The sequence below is a fragment of the Pogoniulus pusillus genome, unplaced genomic scaffold (assembly GCF_015220805.1).
Source record: "Pogoniulus pusillus isolate bPogPus1 unplaced genomic scaffold, bPogPus1.pri scaffold_62_arrow_ctg1, whole genome shotgun sequence".
Taxonomy (NCBI): Eukaryota; Metazoa; Chordata; class Aves; order Piciformes; family Lybiidae; genus Pogoniulus; species Pogoniulus pusillus.
In genome coordinates, this window is record NW_026974712.1 from 707,048 (window position 1) to 729,815 (window position 22,768).

At 63.2% G+C, this 22,768-nt stretch overlaps 2 protein-coding genes across 2 annotated transcripts in view; one reads left to right on the forward strand and one right to left on the reverse strand.

Annotated features, from left to right (window-relative positions):
• WIZ (WIZ zinc finger) overlaps positions 1 to 22,768 on the forward strand; it is a 47,167-nt gene that overhangs the window by 22,432 nt on the left and 1,967 nt on the right. The window contains exons 5-7 of the mRNA XM_064141648.1: positions 3,867 to 4,235; positions 19,839 to 20,009; positions 20,862 to 21,359. Of these exons, the coding sequence (XP_063997718.1) occupies positions 3,867 to 4,235; positions 19,839 to 20,009; positions 20,862 to 21,359 (1,038 nt within the window). The remainder of the gene's footprint in view (positions 1 to 3,866; positions 4,236 to 19,838; positions 20,010 to 20,861; positions 21,360 to 22,768) is intronic.
• LOC135174365 (WAS/WASL-interacting protein family member 1-like) lies at positions 7,299 to 8,906 on the reverse strand. Its single transcript, XM_064141634.1, has one exon. It carries the CDS (start codon positions 8,904 to 8,906, stop codon positions 7,299 to 7,301), a length of 1,608 nt encoding a protein of 535 aa, XP_063997704.1.

Sequence of the window (22,768 nt, forward strand, 5' to 3'; positions counted from 1 at the left end):
GCGAGGGAGGAGGGTGGTGGTGCCCAGGGGCTCTGTTACTACTGCTGGGGGTGGTGGTGCCCAGGGGCTCTGTTACTACTGCTGGGGGTGGTGGTGCCCAGGGGCTCTGTTACTACTGCTGGGGGTGGTGGTGCCCAGGGGCTCTGTTACTACTGCTGGGGTTGGTGGTGCCCAGGGGCTCTGTTACTACTGCTGGGGGTGGTGGTGCCCAGGGGCTCTGTTCGTGGGGGTGGTGAGGGTGGTGGTGGTGCCCGTGGGGTCTGTTCATGCTGCTGGTGCTGGTGGTGGTGCCCGTGGGGTCTGTTCATGCTGCTGGTGAGGGTGGTGGTGCCCATGGGCTCTGTTCCTGCTGCTGGTGGTGCCCATGGGGTCTGTTCATGCTGCTGGTGGTGCCCATGGGTCCTGTTCCTGCTGGTGGTGGTGCCCATGGGTTCTGTTACTGCTGCTGGTGGTGCCCATGGGCTCTGTTCCTGGTGCTGGGGGTGGTGGTGGTGCCCATGGGTTCTGTTCATGCTGCTGGTGGTGCCCATGGGCTCTGTTCCTGCTGCTGGTGGTGCCCATGGGCTCTGTTCCTGCTGCTGGTGGTGCCCATGGGCTCTGTTCCTGGTGGTGGTGGTGCCCATGGGTTCTGTTACTGCTGCTGGTGGTGCCCATGGGTTCTGTTACTGCTGCTGGTGGTGCCCATGGGTTCTGTTACTGCTGCTGCTGCTGGTGGTGCCCATGGGCTCTGTTCCTGCTGCTGGTGGTGCCCATGGGCTCTGTTCCTGCTGCTGGTGGTGCCCATGGGTTCTGTTCATGCTGCTGGTGGTGCCCATGGGCTCTGTTCATGCTGCTGGTGGTGCCCATGGGCTCTGTTCCTGGTGCTGGTGGTGCCCATGAGCTCTGTTCATGCTGCTGGTGGTGCCCATGGGCTCTGTTCATGCTGCTGGTGGTGCCCATGGGCTCTGTTCATGCTGCTGGTGGTGCCCATGGGTTCTGTTCCTGTTGGTGCTGCTGGTGGTGGTGGTGCCCATGGGCTCTGTTCATGCTGCTGGTGGTGGTGGTGCCCATGGGCTCTGTTCCTGGTGCTGGTGGTGGTGGTGGTGCCCATGGGCTCTGTTCCTGCTGCTGGTGGTGCCCACAGGCTCCTGTGCTGCTGGTGATGCCCTTGAGATGCTGCTGGTGGTGCCCATGGGATGCTGCTGGTGGTGCCCATGGGATGCTGCTGGTGGTGCCCATAGGCTCCTGCTGCTGCTGGTGGTGCCCATGGGATGCTGCTGGTGGTGCCCATAGGCTCCTGCTGCTGCTGGTGGTGCCCATGGGATGCTGCTGGTGGTGCCCACAGGCTCCTGCTGCTGGTGCCCATGGGATGCTGCTGGTGATGCCCACAGACTCCTGGTGCTGCTGCTGGTGGTGCCCATAGGCTCTGTTCTTGCTGCTGCTGCTGCCCATAGGCTCCTGCTGGTGGTGCCTATGGAATGCTGCTGGTGGTGCCCATAGGCTCTTGCTGCTGCTGGTGGTGCCCATGGGCACCTGCTGGATTGAGTCCCTTCCCAGGTGCCCAGGCTGGCATTTGGGGTGCCCTGAAGCTGTGCTCTTCTGGATGGGCACTGCTGGGGCTGTGGAGCCTGCAGGAGAGCAGCCCCAGAGGGCATCTGCTCTGTGCTGGGGGCTGGAGGGGCATGAGGATGAGGCTGGGCACTGCTGAGTGGTACCCAGAGCTGTGCCAAGGGGCAGTGAGTGGCAGCCAGGAGGTGCCAGCAGGAGAGCAGCCCCAGAGGGCATCTTCTCCATACTGGGGGCTGGAGGGGCATGAGGATGGAGCTGGGCACTGCTGAGTGGTACCCAGAGCTGTGCCAAGGGGCAGCAAGTGGCAGGCAGGAGGTGCCAGCAGGAGAGCAGCCCTGGAGGGGCATGAGGATGGAGCTGGGCACTGCTGAGTGGTACCCAGAGATGTGCCAAGGGGCATCAAGTAGGCATCAGGAGATGCCAACAGGAGAGCAGCCCTGGAAGGGCATGAGGATGGGACTGGAGGGGCATGAGGATGGAGCTGAGCACTGCTGAGTGGTGCCCAGAGCTGTGCCAAGGGGCAGCAAGTGGCAGGCAGGAGGTGCCAGCAGGAGAGCAGCTCCAGAGGGCATCTCCTCCATGCTGGGGGCTGGAGGGGCATGAGGATGAGGCTGGGCACTGCTGAGTGGTACCCAGAGCTGTGCCAAGGGGCAGCAAGTGGCAGGCAGGAGGTGCCAGCAGGAGAGCAGCCCTGGAGGGGCATGAGGATGGAGCTGGGCACTGCTGAGTGGTACCCAGAGCTGTGCCAAGGGGCAGCAAGTGGCAGGCAGGAGGTGCCAGCAGGAGAGCAGCCCTGGAGGGGCATGAGGATGGAGCTGGGCACTGCTGAGTGGTACCCAGAGCTGCGCCAAGGGGCAGCAAGTGGCAGGCAGGAGGTGCCAGCAGGAGAGCAGCTCCAGAGGGCATCTCCTCCATGCTGAAGGCTGGAGGGGCATGAGGATGGGACTGGGGGGGGCATGAGGATGGAGCTGGGCACTGCTGAGTGGTACCCAGAGCTGCGCCAAGGGGCAGCAAGTGGCATCCAGGAGGTGCCAGCAGGAGAGCAGCCCTGGAGGGGCTTGAGGATGGGACTGGAGGGGCATGAGGATGGAGCTGGGCACTGCTGAGTGGTACCCAGAGCTGTGCCAAGGGGCATCAAACAAGTGGCATCCAGGAGGTGCCAGCAGGGGAGCAGCCCTGGAGGGGCATGAGGATGGAGCTGGGCACTGCTGAGTGGTACCCAGAGCTGTGCCAAGGGGCATCAAACAAGTGGCATCCAGGAGGTGCCAGCAGGGGAGCAGCCCTGGAGGGGCATGAGGATGGAGCTGGGCACTGCTGAGTGGTACCCAGAGCTGTGCCAAGGGGCAGCAAGTGGCATCCAGGAGGTGCCAGCATGAGAGCAGCCCTGGAGGGGCATGAGGATGGGACTGGAGGGGCTTGAGGATGGAGCTGAGCACTGCTGAGTGGTGCCCAGAGCTGTGCCAAGGGGCAGCAAGTGGCAGGCAGGAGGTGCCAGCAGGAGAGCAGCTCCAGAGGGCATCTCCTCCATGCTGGGGGCTGGAGGGGCATGAGGATGAGGCTGGGCACTGCTGAGTGGTACCCAGAGCTGTGCCAAGGGGCAGCAAGTGGCAGGCAGGAGGTGCCAGCAGGGGAGCAGCCCTGGAGGGGCATGAGGATGGAGCTGGGCACTGCTGAGTGGTACCCAGAGCTGTGCCAAGGGGCAGCAAGTGGCAGGCAGGAGGTGCCAGCAGGAGAGCAGCCCTGGAGGGGCATGAGGATGGAGCTGGGCACTGCTGAGTGGTACCCAGAGCTGCGCCAAGGGGCAGCAAGTGGCAGGCAGGAGGTGCCAGCAGGAGAGCAGCTCCAGAGGGCATCTCCTCCATGCTGAAGGCTGGAGGGGCATGAGGATGGGACTGGGGGGGCATGAGGATGGAGCTGGGCACTGCTGAGTGGTACCCAGAGCTGCGCCAAGGGGCAGCAAGTGGCATCCAGGAGGTGCCAGCAGGAGAGCAGCCCTGGAGGGGCTTGAGGATGGGACTGGAGGGGCATGAGGATGGAGCTGGGCACTGCTGAGTGGTACCCAGAGCTGTGCCAAGGGGCATCAAACAAGTGGCATCCAGGAGGTGCCAGCAGGGGAGCAGCCCTGGAGGGGCTTGAGGATGGAGCTGGGCACTGCTGAGTGGTACCCAGAGCTGCGCCAAGGGGCAGCAAGCAAGTGGCATCCCGGAGGTGCCAGCAGGAGCAAGCTGGATGTGTGTGGGGGTGGGGAGGAAGGGGCTGGGTCTGATCCAGTCTCTTCTTCTTCTTCCTCCTCTTCCTCTTCTTCTCTCCCTCCCTAGTGGCCAACTTCGACCCCAGCACCTTCAGCCTGATGCGCTGCGAGTTCTGCGGCGCAGGCTTCGACACTCGGGCAGGGCTCTCCAGCCACGCCCGGGCACACCTGAGGGACTTCGGCATCACCAACTGGGAGCTGACAATCTCCCCCATCAACATCCTCAAGGAGCTCTTGGCCAACACCTCCGAGCTGCCGGCGCTGAGTGCTGCCCTGGGGGCTCAGCCTCCATCCCCCACCGCAGCCCCCAGGGACCTCCACGGCTTCGCCTCCCGCAAGAGCCTCACTCCCATCTCCGAGGGCAGCCTGCCCAGGTCTCCTCTCTCCCCTTTCCCACCAGCTTGGGCAGAGGAAGCTCTGCAGCCCTACAGAGAGGGTAAGAAGCTGAGCAGAAAGGGGGTTTGGGGGGGATTTGGGTCTCTTCCTCAGCTCCTCCAGCCCTTCCCCCGCGCCCGAAAGTGCTTCGAGGTCTCCTCGCCAGGGAAGGGTTGAGGGAAGTCCTCCTGGCTTCAGCTCCTGAGCTTTGGGTTTGGGCTTCCAAGTTTGGGGTTTTGGAACCTTGGATCTGGCTTGGAGCTTTGGGTTCTGGGTTTGGACCTCTGGGTTTGGGCTTTGGGCCTTTGGGTTTGGGCTTTGGAGCTTTGGGCTCTGGGTTTGGAGCTTTGGGTTTGGGCTTTGGACCTCTGGGTTTGGGCTTTGGAGCTTTGAGTTCTGGGTTTGGACCTCTGGGTTCTGGCTTTGGACCTCTGGGTTTGGACCTCCAAGTTTGGGCTTTGGATCCTTGGGTTTGTGTTGGACCTTTGGGTTTGGGCTTTGGACCTCTGGGTTTGGACCCTTTGGGTTCTGGCTTTGGACCTTTGGATTTGTCTTGGACCTCTGGGTTTGGGCTTTGGGCCTTTAGGTTTGGGCTTTGGACCTCTGGGTTTGGACCTTTGGGTTCTGGCTTTGGACCTTTGGGTTTGGACCTTTAGGTTTGGGCTTTGGACCTTTAGGTTCTGGCTTTGGACCTCTGGGTTTGGGCTTTGGGCCTTTGGGTTTCATCTTTGGATCTTTGGGTTCTGGCTTTGGACCTCCAAGTTTGGGCTTTGGACCCTTGGATGTGTCTTGGACCTCTGAGTTCTGTCTGTGGACCTTTGGGTTGGTCTTTGTACCTTTGGGTTCTGGCTTTGGACCTTTAGGTTTGGGCATTGGACCTTTGGGTTCTGGGTTTGGACCTCTGGGTTTGGACCTCCAAGTTTAGGCTTTGGACCTTTGGATTTGTCTTGGACCTTTGGGTTTGGGCTTTGGACCTCTGGATTTGGACCTTTGGGTTTGGGCTTTGGACCTTTGGGTTTGGGCTTTGGACCTTTGGGTTTGGGCATTGGACCTCTGTGTTTGGGCTTTGGGCCTTTGGGTTTGGACCTTTAGGTTTGGGCTTTGGACCTTTGGGTTGGGCTTTGGACCTTTGGGTTCTGGCTTTGGACCTTTGGGTTTGGACCTTTAGGTTTGGGCTTTGGACCTTTAGGTTTGGGCTTTGGACCTTTGGGTTCTGGCTTTGGACCTTTGGGTTTGGACCTTTAGGTTTGGGCTTTGGACCTTTGGGTTCTGGGTTTGGGTCTTTGGGTTTGGACCTCCAAGTTTGGGCTTTGGACCCTTGGATGTGTCTTGGACCTCTGGGTTCTGTCTGTGGACCTTTGGGTTGGTCTTTGTACCTTTGGGTTCTGCCTTTGGACCTTTAGGTTTGGACCTTTAGGTTTGGACCTTTAGGTTTGCCTTTGGACCCTTGGATGTGTCTTGTACCTTTGGGTTTGGGCTTTGGCCCTTTGGGTTTGTTTCAGACCTTTGGGTTTGGGCTTTGGACCTCTGGGTTCTGGCTTTGGACCTTTGGGTTTGGACCTCCAAGTTTGGGCTTTGGACCCTTGGATGTGTCTTGGACCTCTGGGTTCTGTCTGTGGACCTTTGGGTTGGGCTTTGGACCTTTGGGTTCTGGCTTTGGACCTTTGGGTTCTGGCTTTGGACCTTTGGGTTTGGACCTTTAGGTTTGGGCATTGGACCTTTGGGTTCTGGCTTTGGACCTTTGGGTTTGGGCTTTGGACCTTTGGCTTTGGACATCCCAGTTTGGGCTTTGGACCTTTGGGTTCTGGCTTTGGACCTTTGGGTTTGGACCTCCAAGTTTGGGCTTTGGACCCTTGGATGTGTCTTTGACATCTGGGTTTTGTCTGTGGACCTTTGCGTTGGTCTTTGGACCTCTGGGTTTGGACCTTTAGGTTTGGACCTTTGGGTTCTGGCTTTGGACCTTTGGATCTGTCTTGGACCTTTGGGTTTGGACCTTTAGGTTTGGGTTTTGGACCCTTGGATCTGGCTTGGACCTTTGGGTTTGGACCTTTAGGTTTGGGCTTTGGACCTCTGGGTTTGGACCTCCAAGTTTGGGCTATGGACCCTTGGGTTTGGGCTTTGGCCCTGTGGGTTTGTCTCAGACCTTTGGGTTTGGGCTTTGGACCTTTGGGTTTGGACCTTCAAGTTTGGGCTTTGGATCCTTGGGTTTGTGTTGGACCTTTGGGTTCTGGCTTTGGACCTTTGGGTTCTGGCTTTGAACCTTTGGGTTTGGACCTTTAGGTTTGGGTTTTGGACCCTTGGATTTGTCTTGGACCTTTGGGTTTGGGCTTTGGACCTTTGGGTTCTGACTTTGGACCTTTGGGTTTGAGCTTTGGACCTTTGGGTTTGGACCTCCCAGTTTGGGCTTTGGACCCTTGGATGTGTCTTGGACCTTTGGGTTTGGGCTTTGGACCTCTGAGTTTGGACCCTTTGAGTTCTGGCTTTGGACCTCTGGATTTGGACCTTTAGGTTTGGGCTTTGGACCTTTGGGTTCTGGCTTTGGATCTTTGGGTTCTGGGTTTGGGTCTTTGGGTTTGGACCTCCAAGTTTGGGCTTTGGACCCTTGGATTTGTCTTGGACCTTTGGGCTTTGAACCTTTGGCTTTGGACCCTTAGATCTGTCTTGGGCCTTTGGGTTCTGGCTTTGGACCTTTGAGTTTGGGCTTTGGACCTTTGGGTTTGGACCTCCAAGTTTGGAGGGCTTTGGACCTTTGGGCTTTGAACCCTTGGATGTGTCTTGGACCTTTATGTTTGGGCTTTGGACCTTTGGCTTTGGACCTTCAAGTTTGGGCTTTGGACCCTTGGATGTGTCTTGGACCTTTGGGTTCTGTCTGTGGACCTTTGGGTTTGGATCTTTGGCTTTGGGCTTTGGACCTTTGGGTTTGGGCTTTGGACCTTTGGATTTGGACGGGGGAGGAGGAGGAGGGGGAGGAGGAGGAGGGGAAGGAGGAGGAGGGGGGAGGGGGGAGGAGGAGGAGGAGGAGGAGGAGGAGGAGGAGGAGGAGGAGGAGGAGGAGGAGGAGGAGGAGGAGGAGGAGGAGGAGGAGGAGGAGGAGGAGGAGGAGGAGGAGGAGGAGGAGGCAGCTTCAGCACTCCGCTCTCAGCTGTCCCCGGGGCTGAAGGCTGCAGCCACAATCTGGGTCAGGTCCTTGCAATCTGATCCTGCTCTCTCGGCTCAGGTTGACGTCACCCAAAGGCTTTTTTTGGCTCCAGGGGTTGGGAACATCTCCAGCTCCTCCCTGGGCACCGTCTCGGCTCTCCTGGCACCGTCTGGTGGCACAGAGCCCTGCTGGGAGGGAGGAAGGCTCTGGGAGTTGAGCTTGGGTTGGGTTTGCTTCGAGCTGCTGTGGGAAGCAAGATGAGGATGGAGGTGGTGAGGATGCAGAGCTGCTGGGGGAGGGGAAGGTCCTGAGGTGCCAGCAGGCCGAGGGCAGGGTCCTGCCCCCTGGGCACGGAGGAACAAGCTCCTGGCACAGGGCATGGAGGGGGAGAGCTGCTGGCAAGGAGCTGGGAGTGGGCACCAGGGTGGGCAGGAGGCAGCAAGGTGGGCAAGGAGGTCCCCAAGGGGCTCTGCTGGGGAGTGGCATGAGGAAGAGTGTGGGCAGCAGGGCACAGAGGCAGCTGCTGCTGCTGCTGCTGGCCCTCTGCTGTGCCCCTGCCAGGGCCAGGTGGGGGCTGCCCAGCTGCAGAGCCCAGCAGCTGCTGGAGAGAGCCCAGCAGAGCTTGAGGAGATGCTGAGGGCACCTCTGGGGGTGCTGCTGGGGCTGGGCAGCCTGCAGGGGAGCAGCCCCAGAGGGCATCTGCTCTGTGCTGGGGGTTGGGGGGGCATGAGGCTGGGGCTGGGCACTGCTGAGTGGTGCCCAGAGCTGTGCCAAGGGGCAGCAAGTGGGAGGCAGGAGGTGCCCTGAGCAGCAGCTGCTTGGCTTGGAGGGTGCCAGGCCTGGAGCAGCTGCCCAGAGAGGTTGTGGAGTCTCCTTGTGTGCAGAGCTTCCAATGCCAGCTCCTCCTCCAGTCCCTTTCCCTCCTCCTCCTCCTCCTCCTCCTCCTCCTCCTCCTCCTCCTCCTCCTCCTCCTCCTCCTCCTCCTCCTCCTCCTCCTCCTCCTCCTCCTCCTCCTCCTGTCTCTTTCCCTCCTCCCTCCCCCAGACCCTTCCCCTCCTCCTCTTCCTCCTCCAGTCCCTTCCCCTCCTCCTCTTCCCCCAGACCCTTCCCCTCCTTCTCTTCCTCCCCCAGACCCCTCCTCTCCTTCTCTTCCTCCCCTAGACCCTTCCCCTCCTTCTCTTCCTCCCCCAGACCCTTCCCCTCCTCCTCCTCCAGTCCCTTCCCCTCCTCCTCCTCCAATCCCTTCCCCTCCTCCTCCAGTCCCTTTCCCTCTTCCTCCTCCAATCCCTTCCCCTCCTCCCTCCTCCAATCCCTTCCCCCCCTCCTCCAGACCCTTCCCCTCCTCCACCAGTCCTTTCCCTCTTCCTCCTCCTCCAATCCCTTCCCCTCCTCCCTCCCCCACTCCCTTCCCCTCCCCCTCCCCCAGTCCCTTCCCCACCTCCCTTTGCCCTTCCCTGGCCACTTTCCATCCCCTCCATACCCTCCTTGGCCTGAGGAGCCCAAACCCTCCCCCAGCACCCCAGAGGTGCCCTCCCCAGCACCTCCCAGTCCAGAGTGGCCAATCCCTGCCCTGCTCCTCCTGCTCCTGCCCATGCTGCTGGTGCCCTCCTTGCCCACCTGGGCACTGCTGCTTCCTCTCCAACCCTCCAGGGCCTCTCCAACCACTGTGCCCCCAGCCTGGAGCCTCCATGGGGGCTTGGTTGAAGCCCAAGTGCAGGTCCCAACACTTGGCCTTGGTGCCCCTCACCCCATTGCCCCCCAGCTTGGCCAAGAGCCCTCTGGAGACCCCTTCCAACCCCTCCAGCAGGGTCAACCAGCAGCAAGCTGGGCCAGATGCAGCTCTCCTCCACCCTGAGGCAGGGATGGAGGTGCTGAGGAGCCCCAGAGCTGGGAGAGGACCTTTGGTGGAGCTTATCTTGGGGAGGGGGAGGGGATTTTAGCCTCATTTCTTCCTCTCTGCCTTGGCTGAGAGCTCAGAGCTGAGCACAGCTCCAGTCCTCCCCCCTGACCTTCGCTGCCCTCCTCACTGCTGGCCCTCCAGAGGCCTTTTATGGCCGTGGCCCTTTTGTCCTCCCCCTTCTTAGATGAAGGAAGGCTCAGGAAAAGCCTTTGGGAGCTGCCTGACCTCTGCTGCTTAACTCCCAAAGCAGGTCAAGGATCCTCCAGTGGAGCTGGGGAGAAGCTTTGGAGCTGTCTTCAGCTCTTTGCCCTGCTCAGGTGGCCTCAGGGAGGAGCTTTCTGTTTGGCTCAGGCTCTCCTCTTGGCTCTGCCTCTCTGCTTGGTCCATCCCTTGGCTCAGGCTCTCCTCTTGGCTCTCTCTCTGCCTGCTCCATCCCTTGGCTCAGGCTCTCCACCTGTCTCTGCCTCTCTGCCTGCTCCATCCCTTGGCTCAGGCTCTCCTCCTGCCTCTGCCTGCTCCATCCCTTGGCTCAGGCTCTCCTCTTGGCTCTGCCTCTCTCCTTGCTCCATCCCTTGGCTCAGGCTCTCCTCTTGGCTCTGCCTGCTCCATCCCTTGGCTCAGGCTCTCCTCTTGGCTCTGCCTCTCTCCTTGCTCCATCCCTTGGCTCAGGCTCTCCTCTTGGCTCTTCCTCTCTGCCTGCTCCATCCCTTGGCTCAGGCTCTCCTCTTGGCTCTCTCTCTGCCTTCTCCATCCCTTGGCTCAGGCTCTCCTCTTGGCTCTGCCTCTCTCCTTGCTCCATCCCTTGGCTCAGGCTCTCCTCTTGGCTCTGCCTCTCTCCTTGCTCCATCCCTTGGCTCAGGCTCTCCTCTTGGCTCTCTCTCTGCCTGCTCCATCCCTTGGCTCAGGCTCTCCTCTTGTCTCTCTCTCTGCCTGCTCCATCCCTTGGCTCAGGCTCTCCTCTTATCTCTGCCTCTGCCTGCTCCCTCCCTTGGCTCAGGCTCTCCTCTTATCTCTGCCTGCTCCATCCCTTGGCTCAGGCTCTCCTCTTGGCTCTCTCTCTGCCTGCTCCATCCCTTGGCTCAGGCTCTCCTCTTGTCTCTGCCTCTCTGCCTGCTCCATCCCTTGGCTCAGGCTCTCCTCTTGTCTCTCTCTGCCTGCTCCCTCCCTTGGCTCAGGCTCTCCTCTTATCTCTGCCTCTCTCCTTGCTCCATCCCTTGGCTCAGGCTCTCCACCTGCCTCTGCCTCTCTGCCTGCTCCATCCCTTGGCTCAGGCTCTCCTCTTGGCTCTCTCTCTGCCTGCTCCATCCCTTGGCTCAGGCTCTCCTCTTGGCTCTCTCTCTGCCTGCTCCATCCCTTGGCTCAGGCTCTCCTCTTGGCTCTGCCTCTCTGCCTGCTCCATCCCTTGGCTCAGGCTCTCCTCTTGGCTCTCTCTGCCTGCTCCATCCCTTGGCTCAGGCTCTCCTCTTGTCTCTGCCTGCTCCCTCCCTTGGCTCAGGCTCTCCTCTTGGCTCTGCCTGCTCCATCCCTTGACTCAGGCTCTCCTCTTGTCTCTGCCTGCTCCATCCCTTGACTCAGGCTCTCCTCTTGTCTCTGCCTCTCTGCCTGCTCCATCCCTTGGCTCAGGCTCTCTTGTCTCTGCCTCTCTGCCTGCTCCCTCCCTTGGCTCAGGCTCTCCTCTTGGCTCTGCCTGTTCCCTCCCTTGGCTCAGGCTCTTCTCCTGCCTCTGCCTGCAGCCTGTCCTCATTTCCAGCCTCTTTTTCTGCCTCCCTGGGGCAGGAGCTGAGGTTTTTGTGTCCTCCTCTGCCCTTCAGCTTTGTCCTTTTGTCCCTTGCTGCCTCTCAGATCTGCTCCTGGTGGCCGGGGGGGGTTGGCCTTGGCCTCTCTGGCTGCTTTCCCAGCTCCATTCCCAGGGGCCAGGTGAGGTTGGACTTGAATGGTCTCAACCTCTGCATTGTGAGGAGGGACTGGGACCAGCCTGGGATGAGCCATGTGGGGATGGGGAAGGTTGAGCCTGGGGTTGGGGGGCAGTGAGGTCCCAGGGGTGGGGTCCTGGGGCTGGGCTGGAGGGGTGAAAGAGGGACAGGAGGGAGCTGGAGGGGTGAGAGGGGGACAGGAGGGAGCTGGAGGGGTGAAAGGGGGACAGGAAGGAGCTGGAGGGGTAAGAGGGGGACAGGAAGGAGCTGGAGGGGTGAAAGAGGGACAGGAGGGAGCTGGAGGGGTGAGAGGGGGACAGGAGGGAGCTGGAGGGGTGAAAGGGGGACAGGAGGGAGCTGGAGGGGTGAGAGGGGGACAGGAGGGAGCTGGAGGGGTGAAAGGGGGACAGGAAGGAGCTGGAGGGGTGAGAGGGGGACAGGAGGGAGCTGGAGGGGTAAGAGGGGGACAGGAGGGAGCTGGAGGGGTGAAAGAGGGACAGGAGGGAGCTGGAGGGGTAAGAGGGGGACAGGAGGGAGCTGGAGGGGTGAAAGAGGGACAGGAGGGAGCTGGAGGGGTGAGAGGGGGACAGGAGGGAGCTGGAGGGGTGAAAGGGGGACAGGAGGGAGCTGGAGGGGTGAAAGGGGGACAGGAGGGAGCTGGAGGGGTGAAAGGGGGACAGGAGGGAGCTGGAGGGGTGAGAGGGGGACAGGAGGGAGCTGGAGGGGTGAAAGGGGGACAGGAAGGAGCTGGAGGGGTGAGAGGGGGACAGGAGGGAGCTGGAGGGGTAAGAGGGGGACAGGAGGGAGCTGGAGGGGTGAAAGAGGGACAGGAGGGAGCTGGAGGGGTAAGAGGGGGACAGGAGGGAGCTGGAGGGGTGAGAGGGGGACAGGAGGGAGCTGGAGGGGTGAGAGGGGGACAGGAGGGAGCTGGAGGGGTGAGAGGGGGACAGGAGGGAGCTGGAGGGGTGAGAGGGGGACAGGAAGGAGCTGGAGGGGTGAGAGGGGGACAGGAGGGAGCTGGAGGGGTGAGAGGGGGACAGGAGGGAGCTGGAGGGGTGAGAGGGGGACAGGAGGGAGCTGGAGGGGTGAGAGGGGGACAGGAGGGAGCTGGAGGGGTGAGAGGGGGACAGGAGGGAGCTGGAGGGGTGAGAAGACAGAAGGGACCTGGAGCGGTGAGAGGGGGACAGAGATGGACCTGAGGCTGGAGGAGGAGGAGGGAGCCTGGGGCTGGTCCCTGTCCCCTCGCTGGGTCTCAGCCCCGGCCCCGGGGGCAGGCAGAGCCCCAGGGGGCTGGGCAGGAGCTGGGAGGGGCAGCCAGGGAGGGAGCCTGGAGCCGAGCCCAGGCCTGGGCTGCCTGCGGGGCCCTGCGGGATCCGGGACAGCCCCGCGGGGGCAGGGGACAGGGACCGAGCCCAGCGGCTCGGGACAGCACCGGGCGGGGGGGGGGGGGGGGAGGGAGACGGACACGGACCCGGGGCTGGCCACGGCGGGGGGCCCGATCCGGTGCCCAGTGCCAGGGCTTGATCTGGTGCCCGGAGCCGGGACCCGATCCGGTGCTCAGTGCCAGGGCTTGATCCGGTGCCCAGTGCCAGGGCTTGATCTGGTGCCCAGAGCCGGGACCCAATCCAGTCCCTACAGCCTGGCTCCTATCCGGTGCCCGCAGCCTGGGCTCTATCAGGTGCCCAGAGCCTGGCTCCTATCCGGTGCCCGCAGCCTGGGCTCTATCCGGTGCCCAGAGCCTGGCTCTATCCGGTACCCAGAGCCTGGCTCCTATCCGGTGCCCAGAGCCTGGGCTCTATCCGGTACCCAGAGCCTGGCTCTATCCGGTACCCAGAGCCTGGCTCCTATCCGGTGCCCAGAGCCTGGCTCTATCCGGTACCCGCAGCCTGGGCTCTATCCGGTACCCAGAGCCTGGCTCCTATCCGGTGCCCGCAGCCTGGCTCTATCCGGTACCCAGAGCCTGGCTCTATCCGGTACCCAGAGCCTGGCTCCTATCCAGTACCCAGAGCCTGGCTCCTATCAGGTGCCCAGAGCCTGGGCTCTATCCGGTGCCCAGAGCCTGGCTCTATCCGGTACCCAGAGCCTGGCTCCTATCCGGTGCCCAGAGCCTGGGCTCTATCCGGTACCCAGAGCCTGGCTCCTATCCGGTACCCAGAGCCTGGCTCCTATCAGGTGCCCAGAGCCTGGGCTCTATCCGGTACCCAGAGCCTGGCTCTATCCGGTACCCAGAGCCTGGCTCCTATCCGGTGCCCAGAGCCTGGGCTCTATCCGGTACCCAGAGCCTGGCTCCTATCCGGTACCCAGAGCCTGGCTCCTATCAGGTGCCCAGAGCCTGGGCTCTATCCGGTACCCAGAGCCTGGCTCTATCCGGTACCCGCAGCCTGGGCTCTATCCGGTACCCGCAGCCTGGGCTCTATCCGGTACCCAGAGCCTGGCTCCTATCCGGTGCCCAGAGCCTGGGCTCTATCCGGTACCCGCAGCCTGGGCTCTATCCGGTACCCGCAGCCTGGCTCTATCCGGTACCCAGAGCCTGGGCTCTATCCGGTACCCAGAGCCTGGCTCCTATCCGGTGCCCAGAGCCTGGCTCTATCCGGTGCCCGCAGCCTGGCTCTATCCGGTACCCAGAGCCTGGGCTCTATCCGGTACCCGCAGCCTGGCTCTATCCGGTACCCAGAGCCTGGCTCTATCCGGTACCCGCAGCCTGGCTCTATCCAGTGCCCGCAGCCTGGCTCTATCCGGTACCCAGAGCCTGGGCTCTATCCGGTACCCGCAGCCTGGGCTCTATCCGGTACCCGCAGCCTGGCTCTATCCGGTGCCCGCAGCCTGGCTCTATCCGGTACCCACAGCCTGGCTCTATCCGGTACCCGCAGCCTGGCTCTATCCGGTACCCAGAGCCTGGCTCTATCCGGTACCCGCAGCCTGGCTCTATCCGGTACCCAGAGCCTGGGCTCTATCCGGTACCCACAGCCTGGCTCTATCCGGTACCCAGAGCCTGGGCTCTATCCGGTGCCCGCAGCCTGGCTCTATCCGGTGCCCGCAGCCTGGCTCTATCCGGTGCCCGCAGCCTGGCTCTATCCAGTGCCCGCAGCCTGGCTCTATCCGGTACCCAGAGCCTGGGCTCTATCCGGTACCCGCAGCCTGGCTCTATCCGGTGCCCGCAGCCTGGCTCTATCCAGTGCCCGCAGCCTGGCTCTATCCGGTACCCAGAGCCTGGGCTCTATCCGGTGCCCGCAGCCTGGCTCTATCCGGTGCCCGCAGCCTGGCTCTATCCGGTGCCCGCAGCCTGGCTCTATCCGGTACCCGCAGCCTGGCTCTATCCGGTGCCCGCAGCCTGGCTCTATCCGGTGCCCGCCGCCCGGGCCCGATCTCTCTCTCTTCCTCTCTCTCTCTCTCTCTCTCTCTGCCGCTCCTTCGCCTCGGCGCTCTGCTGCTCCGCCTGGGCGCTGCTCGGTGCCGCTCGGCTCCGCTCGGCTCCGCTCGGCTCTGCTCGGCTCCGCTCGGCTCCGCTCGGTGCCGCTCGGCTCCGCTCGGCTCCGCTCGGCTCCGCTCGGCTCCGCTCGGCTCCGCTCGGTGCCGCTCGGCTGTGCTCGGTGCCGCTCGGCTGTGCTCGGCGCCGCTCGGCTCTGCTCGGCGCCGCTCGGCTCTGCTCGGCTCCGCTCGGTGCCGCTCGGCTTCGCTCGGCTCCGCTCGGTGCCGCTCGGCTTCGCTCGGCTCCGCTCGCTGCCGCTCGGCTCTGCTCGGCTCTGCTCGGTGCCGCTCGCTCCGCTCGGCTCTGCTCGGTGCCGCTCGGCTCCGCTCGGCTCCGCTCGGCTCCGCTCGGCTCTGCTCGGCTCTGCTCGGCTCTGCTCGGTGCCGCTCGGCTCCGCTCGGTGCCGCTCGGCTCCGCTCGGCTCTGCTCGGTGCCGCTCGTCTTCGCTCGGCGCTGCTCGGCTCCGCTCGGTGCCGCTCGGCTCTGCTCGGCCCCGCTCGGTTCCCCTCGGAGCTGTTCGGCTCCGACCGACTCCGTTCGGCCCCGCTCGTTTCTTTTCGGCTCCGTTCGGCTCCTCTCGGCGCTGCTCGGCTCCGATCGACTCCGCTCAGTTCCGCTCGTCACTGCTCGGTCCCGCTCGGCTCCGCTCGTTTCTTTTCGGCCCCGCTCGGCTCTTTCCGGCTCCGCTCGGCTCTTTCCGGCTCCGCTCGGCCCCGCTCGGCTCTTTCCGGCCCCGCTCGGCTCCTCTCGGCTCCTCTCGGCGCTCGTCCCCGCGCCCTGGCGGCCGCCCCGCATGTGCCGGAGCCAAGATGGCAGCCTCCACCTCCTCCTCCTCCTCCTCCTCCTCCTCCACCTCCGCCTCCACCTCCTCCTCGCAGCCCAAAGTGACAAAGGCGGCGGCGGCAGCGCCGCGACCCCGGGACCGGGACCGGGGCGGGGACGGTGACCCCGAGCCCGAGGCGGCTCCCGAGCCGGGTGAGCCCCCCCCGGCCCCGACCCTTACCGCTCCCCTCCCCCCCCCCCCCCCGCCCCGCAGCGCCCGGGGCCCACCCGCGGCCTGCCGCACCCCCCCCCCCCCCCCCATCCATTCCTTCCTCCTCCTCCTCCTCGCCCCCGCCGCAGCGATGGAGCCGACCCGGGGCCGCCGCCGAGCTCCGTGCCCGAGCCGGGGGCTGGGAGCGGAGGGGGAGCCCTGGCGGAGGTCCCCGCGGCCGCCGCCGCCCTCCTTTGTCCCTGCCCCAGGCCTGGCCCTGCCCCTCCCGGAGCCTCCCCCCGGGACCGCACCGGGACCGCACCGGGAGCCCACCGGGAGCGGCGCCGGGACCGCACCGGGACCGCAACCGGGAGCGCACCGGGACTGCACCGGGAGCGCACCGGGAGCGGCGCCGGGAGCGGCGCCGGGAGCGTACCGGGAGCGCACCGGGAGCCCACCGGGACTGCACCGGGAGCGCACCGGGAGCGGCGCCGGGAGCGCACCGGGAGCGCGCCGGGACCGCACCGGGACCGCAACCGGGAGCGCACCGGGAGCCCACCGGGAGCGCACCGGGAGCGGCGCCGGGAGCGCACCGGGACTGCACCGGGAGCGCACCGGGAGCGGCGCCGGCAGGACCCCCCCCGGGGTGGGGGTTGGGATTTGTCTCCTTCCTTCCTTCCCTGCCCGGCCCCGGGGGGAGGGAGGGAGGGGGCGGGAGGTGGCACCGGCGCACGGCGGGGACTGGGCCCTGCCTGGCACCGCCCCGGGGGTGGCACAGCGAAGGCGCCCCCCGGGCACGGGAGGGGCTGCGGTGCGGGCGGCTGGGAGGTGGCACCGACCCGGCCTGACCCCGGCGTGGGGATGCCAACGGGGGGGGGGGGGGGGGAGGGCGGGAAGGAGGGGGCTGGCACCAGCCCTGTGCCATGGCTGGCAGGGGCCTGGCACCATCCTTGTCCCCCTCCCACCACAGACCTGGCACCATCCTTGTCCTGTGCCCATCAGGGGCCTGGCACCATCCTTGTCCCTCTCCCACCAGAGACCTGGCACCATCCTTGTCCTGTGCCCAGCAGGGACCTGGCACCATCCTTGTCCTGTGCCCATCAGGGGCCTGGCACCATCCTTGTCCCTCTCCCACCAGAGACCTGGCACCATCCTTGTCCCCCTCCCACCAGAGACCTGGCACCATCCTTGTCCTGTGCCCATCAGAGACCTGGCACCATCCTTGTCCTGTGCCCAGCAGGGACCTGGCACCATCCTTGTCCTGTGCCCATCAGGGGCCTGGCACCATCCTTGTCCCTCTCCCACCAGAGACCTGGCACCATCCTTGTCCCCCTCCCACCAGAGACCTGGCACCATCCTTGTCCTGTGCCCATCAGAGACCTGGCACCATCCTTGTCCCCCTCCCACCACAGACCTGGCACCATCCTTCTCCCGTGCCCAGCAGGGACCTGGCACCATCCCTGTCCTGTGCCCAGCAGGGACCTGGCACCATCCCTGTGCCATGCCTAGCAGAGACCTGCAACCATCCCTGTCCTGTGCCCAGCTGAGACCTGACCCCTCCCTGTACCATGCCCAGCAGGGACCTGGCAGCATCCTTGTCCTGTGCCCATCAGGGACCTGGCACGATCCCTGTCCTGTGCCCAGCAGGGACCTGACCCCTCTCTGTCCTGTGCCTAGCATGGACCTGGCACCATCCCTGTCCCATGCCCAGCAGGGACCTGGCACCATCCTTGTCCCCCTCCCACCCTGGACCTGCAACCATCCCTGTCCTGTGCCCAGCAGGGACCTGGCACCATCCCTGTCCTGTGCCCAGCAGGGACCTGGCACCATCCTTGTCCTGTGCCCAGCAGAGACCTGGCACCACCCCTGTATCATGCCCAGCAGGGACCTGGTACCATCCCTGTGCCATGCCCAGCAGGGACCTGGCACCATCCTTGTCCCCCTCCCACCACGGACCTGGCACCATCCCTGTCCTGTGCCCAGCAGGGACCTGGCACCATCCTTGTCCTGTGCCCAGCAGGGACCTGGCACCACCCCTGTATCATGCCCAGCAGGGACCTGGCACCATCCTTGTCCCCCTCCCACCACAGACCTGGCACCATCCCTGTCCTGTGCCCAGCAGGGACCTGGCACCATCCTTGTCCCACTCCCACCACAGACCTGGCACCATCCCTGTCCTGTGCCCAGCAGGGACCTGGCACCATCCTTGTCCCCCTCCAACCACAGACCTGGCACCATCCTTGTCCCCCTCCCACTACAGACCTGGCACCATCCTTGTCCCCCTGCCCAGCAGAGACCTGGCACCAGCCCCATCCTGTGCCCAGCAGGGGCCTGGCACCATCCTTGTCCTGTTCCCAGCATGGACCTGGCACCGTCCCTGTCCTGTGCCCAGCAGGGGCCTGGCACCATCCTTGTCCTGTGCCCAGCCTGTATGTTGTACCATCCCTGTCCCCCTGCCCAGCAGGGACCTGGCACCACCCCTGTATCATGCCCAAGAGGGACCTGGTACCATCCCTGTCCTGTGCCTAGCATGAATCTGGCAGCATCCTTGTCCTGCACCTAGCAGAGACCTGGCACCATCCCTGTCCCATGCCCAGCAGGGACCTGGCAGCATCCTTGTCCTGTGCCCAGCAGGGACCTGACCCCTCCCTGTCCTGTGCCTAGCAGAGACCTGGCACCATCCCTGTGCCCCTGCCCAGCAGAGACCTGACACCATCCCTGTCCTGTGCCCAGCAGAGACCTGGCAGCATCCTTGTCCTGTGCCGAGCCTGGACCTGACCCCTCCCTGTCCTGTGCCTAGCAGAGACCTGGCACCATCCCTGTCCCCCTCCCAGCCTGGACCTGCAACCATCCCTGTCCTGTGCCCAGCAGGGACCTGGCAACATCCCTGTGCCCCTGCCCAGCAGGGACCTGACACCATCCCTGTCCTGTGCCCAGCAGGGGCCTGGCACCATCCTTGTCCTGTTCCCAGCATGGACCTGGCACCATCCTTGTCCTGTGCCCAGCATGGACCTGGCACCATCCCTGTGCCCCTGCCCAGCAGAGACCTGACACCATCCCTGTCCTGTGCCCAGCAGAGACCTGGCAGCATCCTTGTCCTGTGCCCAGCAGAGTCCTGCCACCATCCCTGTCCCCTGCCATCCATCACACCCCAGGGAGATGCCAGTCTGATGTCCTTGTCCCTTCTCCTGCCCCAGGACACCTTCATCCCTGTGCCACCCTTCCAGGGTCTGTCACCACTGCCCCCTCCTGAGGCCACTGCCACCCTCCTGCCCCCTCCTACTCCCTACTGCCACCCTCCTGCCACCCTCCTGCCACCCTTCTGCCCCCTCCTCAGGCCACTGCCGCCCTCCTGCCCCCTCCTGCTGTCCCCAAGCAGATCCAGAGCTGCATGGAGGTCTCTATTGCTGGAGGTCTCCATCCATGGCTGAAGGTCTCCATGGTTGCTGCTCTCCATGGCTGATGTTCTCCATGGCTGAAAGTCTCCATCCATGGTTGATGTTCTCCATGGCTGAAAGTCTCCATCCATGGTTGATGTTCTCCATGGTTGATGTTCTCCATGGCTGAAAGTCTCCATCCATGGCTGATGTTCTCCATGGTTGATGTTCTCCATGGTTGATGTTCTCCATGGCTGATGTTCTCCATGGTTGATGTTCTCCATGGCTGATGTTCTCCATGGTTGATGTTCTCCATGGCTGATGTTCTCCATGGTTGATGTTCTCCATGGCTGATGTTCTCCATGGTTGATGTTCTCCATGGCTGAAAGTCTCCATCCATGGCTAATGTTCTCCATGGCTGATGTTCTCCATGGTTGATGTTCTCCATGGTTGATGTTCTCCATGGCTGATGTTCTCCATGGCTGATGTTCTCCATGGCTGATGTTCTCCATGGCTGAAAGTCTCCATCCATGGTTGATGTTCTCCATGGTTGATGTTCTCCATGGTTGATGTTCTCCATGGTTGATGTTCTCCATGGCTGAAGGTCTCCATGGTTGATGTTCTCCATGGCTGAAGGTCTCCATCCATGGTTGATGTTCTCCATGGTTGATGTTCTCCATGGCTGAAGGTCTCCATGGCTGAAGGTCTCCATCCATGGTTGATGTTCTCCATGGTTGATGTTCTCCATGGCTGATGTTCTCCATGGCTGATGTTCTCCATGGCTGAAGGTCTCCATCCATGGCTGAAGGTCTCCATGGCTGAAGGTCTCCATGGTTGCTGCTCTCCATGGCTGAGTGCCTCCAGGCCTGGCTGATGCTCTCCCTCTCCCCCAGTGCTGGCTGCAGAGGACGAGGAGCTGGTGGCCATGGAGGTTGGCTCCCCTCCGCCGCTGCCCAAGAAGAGCCTCCCCAGCGGGCAGCTGGACCAGCCCCCCCCCAGGATAGGGACCAAATTGTCTTCTCCTGAGCCCCCTGGGAGCAAACCTGAACCTCAGGACCCCAAAAGTGAGTATTGGACCCAACCTCTACCCTGCAGACCCCCAAAACCCTCTGGAGAACCTCCTTGGGGTTCTCCAAGGACAGCTTGGAGCAGCCTGGAGATGTTCTCCACCTCTCTGCTCACCTTTGTGGCCTCCTCTGGACCTCCTCCAGCAGATCTCTGGATGGTTGCTCTTTGCCTAGAGGTCTTGGGTGAGGTTGGATGAGGCTTGGAGCAGCCTGGAGATGTTCTCCACCTCTGGTCATGATTGTGACCTCCTCTTGACCTCCTCTGGGTGGTTGCTCCCCCTCTAGAGATGTTGGATGAGGCTTGGAGCAGGCTGGAGATGTTCTCCACCTCTCTGCTCCTGATTGTGACCTCCTCTTGACCTCCTCCAGCAGATCCTCTTCCTCCCATCCCCTTCCCTGCAGCTTTTCTAGCCCAACTTGAAGCGACCTGGAGATGTTCTCCTCCTCCTCCCTTCCTACTCCTCCTCCTCCCTCTCCTCCTCCTCTTCCTCCTCCTCCTCCTCCTCCCTCTCCTCCTCCTCTCTCTCCTCCTCCCTCTCCTCTCCCTCTCCTCCTCCTCCCTCTCCTCCTCCTCCTCCCTCTCCTCCTCCTCCTCTCTCTCCTCCTCCTCCTCCTTCTCCTCCTCCTCCTTCTCCTCCTCCTCCCTCTCCTCCTCCTCCCTCTCCTTCTCCTTTTCTCTCTCCTCCTCCCCCTCACCATTCCGACCTCCTCCAGCAGATCCTCTTCCTCCCATCCCCTTCCCTGCAGCTTTTCTCACCCAACTTGAAGCAACCTTCAGCTATTCTCCTCCTCTCCTCCTCCTCTCCCCACTCCCCCCTCCTGACCTCTCCTTTCCCCCTCCTCCCCCAGCCCAGAGCCTGACCACCTGCGAGGTCTGCGGCGCCTGCTTCGAGACGCGCAAAGGCCTCTCCAGCCACGCCAGGTCCCACCTGCGCCAGCTGGGGGTGGCCGAGTCGGAGAGCAGCGGAGCCCCAATCGACCTCCTCTACGAACTGATGAAGCAGAAGGGCAAACCCGAGGCCACCTCCCCCCTGCTGCCCATCTTGGCCACCAAGAAGTCTTCGTCGCCCAAGGACGCCGGAGCCGCTCCGCGCCCGCTGCTGGCGCTGGGCAAGGCCGGGGAGCGTCTGGATGGAGCCATCAACAAAGCCATCAAGTCCCCCCCTGGCTTCTCCAAAGGCCTCTCCCAGCCTGGCACCCCCCTGCTGAAGAAGGTGGCAGCGCTCTCGGGGGCACCTTCGCCCAAGAACCTGGAGGAGAAGAGCTCCAAGCTGCCCCTCAGCCCCCTGCAGGGCTCCCCCAGCGCGCAGTGGCCGCAGGTGGATGAGGAAGGACCTCTCAACTTGAGTGAGTGGGGAGGGAGGGAGGGGAGAGCCTGCTGGGATGGGGGTGGGAAAGGGCTCTGGGAGTGTTGGGATGGGGGTGGGAAAGGGCTCTGGGAGTGTTGGGATGGGGGTGGGAAAGGGCTCTGGGAGTGCTGGGATGGGGGTGGGAAGGGCCTCTTGGAGTGCTCTTGCTTGGGATAAGGGTAGGAAGGGCCTCTTGGAGTGCTCTTGCTTGGGATGGGGGTGGGAAGGGCCTCTTGGAGTGTTGGGATGGGGCTGGGAAGAGCCTCTTGGAGTGCTCCTGGTTGGCATGGGCATGGGAAGCTCCTATTGGAGTGCTCTTGCTTGGGATAAGGGTGGGAAGGGCCTCTTGGAGTGTTGGGATGGGGCTGGGAAGGTGCTCTTGGAGTGCTGGGATGGGGGTGGGAAAGGGCTCTGGGAGTGCTGGGATGGGGGTGGGAAGGGCCTCTTGGAGTGCTCCTGGTTGTGATGGGGATGGGAAGCTCCTATTGGAGTGCTCTTGCTTGGGATGGGGGTGGGAAGGGCCTCTTGGAGTGTTGGGATGGGGCTGGGAAGGTGCTCTTGGAGTGTTGGGATGGGGTGGGAAAGGGCTCTTGGAGTGTTAGGATGGGGCTGGGAAGGGCCTCTTGGAGTGCTCCTGGTTGGCATGGGCATGGGAAGCTCCTGTTGGAGTGCTCTTGCTTGGGATAAGGGTGGGAAGGTTCCCTTGGAGTGCTCTTGCTTGGGATGGGGGTGGGAAAGGGCTCTGGGAGTGTTGGGATGGGGGTGGGAAGGGCCTCTTGGGGTGCTCCTGGTTGGCATGGGCATGGGAAGCTCCTATTGGAGTGCTCTTGCTTGGGATAAGGGTGGGAAGGTTCCCTTGGAGTGCTCTTGCTTGGGATAAGGGTGGGAAGGTGCTCTTGGAGTGTTGGGATGGAGGTGGGAAGGGCCTCTTGGAGTGTTGGGATGGGGGAGGGAAGGTGCTCTTGGAGTGCTTCTGCTTGGGATTGGGGTGGGAAGGGTCTCTTGGAGTGCTCTTGCTTGGGATTGGGGTGGGAAGGGCCTCTTGGAGTGCTCTTGCTTGGGATTGGGGTGGGAAGGGCCTCTTGGAGTGTTGGGATGGAGGTGGGAAGGGCCTCTTGGAGTGCTCCTGGTTGGCATGGGCATGGGAAGCTCCTATTGGAGTGCTCTTGCTTGGGATTGGGGTGGGAAGGTGCTCTTGGAGTGTTGGGATGGGGCTGGGAAGGTGCTCTTGGAGTGCTCCTGGTTGGCATGGGCATGGGAAGCTCCTGTTGGAGTGCTCTTGCTTGGGATAAGGGTGGGAAGGTTCCCTTGGAGTGCTCTTGCTTGGGATGGGGGTGGGAAGGGCCTCTTGGAGTGTTGGGATAAGGGTGGGAAGGGCCTCTTGGAGTGCTCTTGCTTGGGATTGGG

Excerpts from the sequence above, each read along its gene's own strand:
- LOC135174365 (XM_064141634.1), bottom strand. The coding sequence starts at position 8,906 with ATGGGCAGGAGCAGGAGGAGCAGGGCAGGGATTGGCCACTCTGGACTG.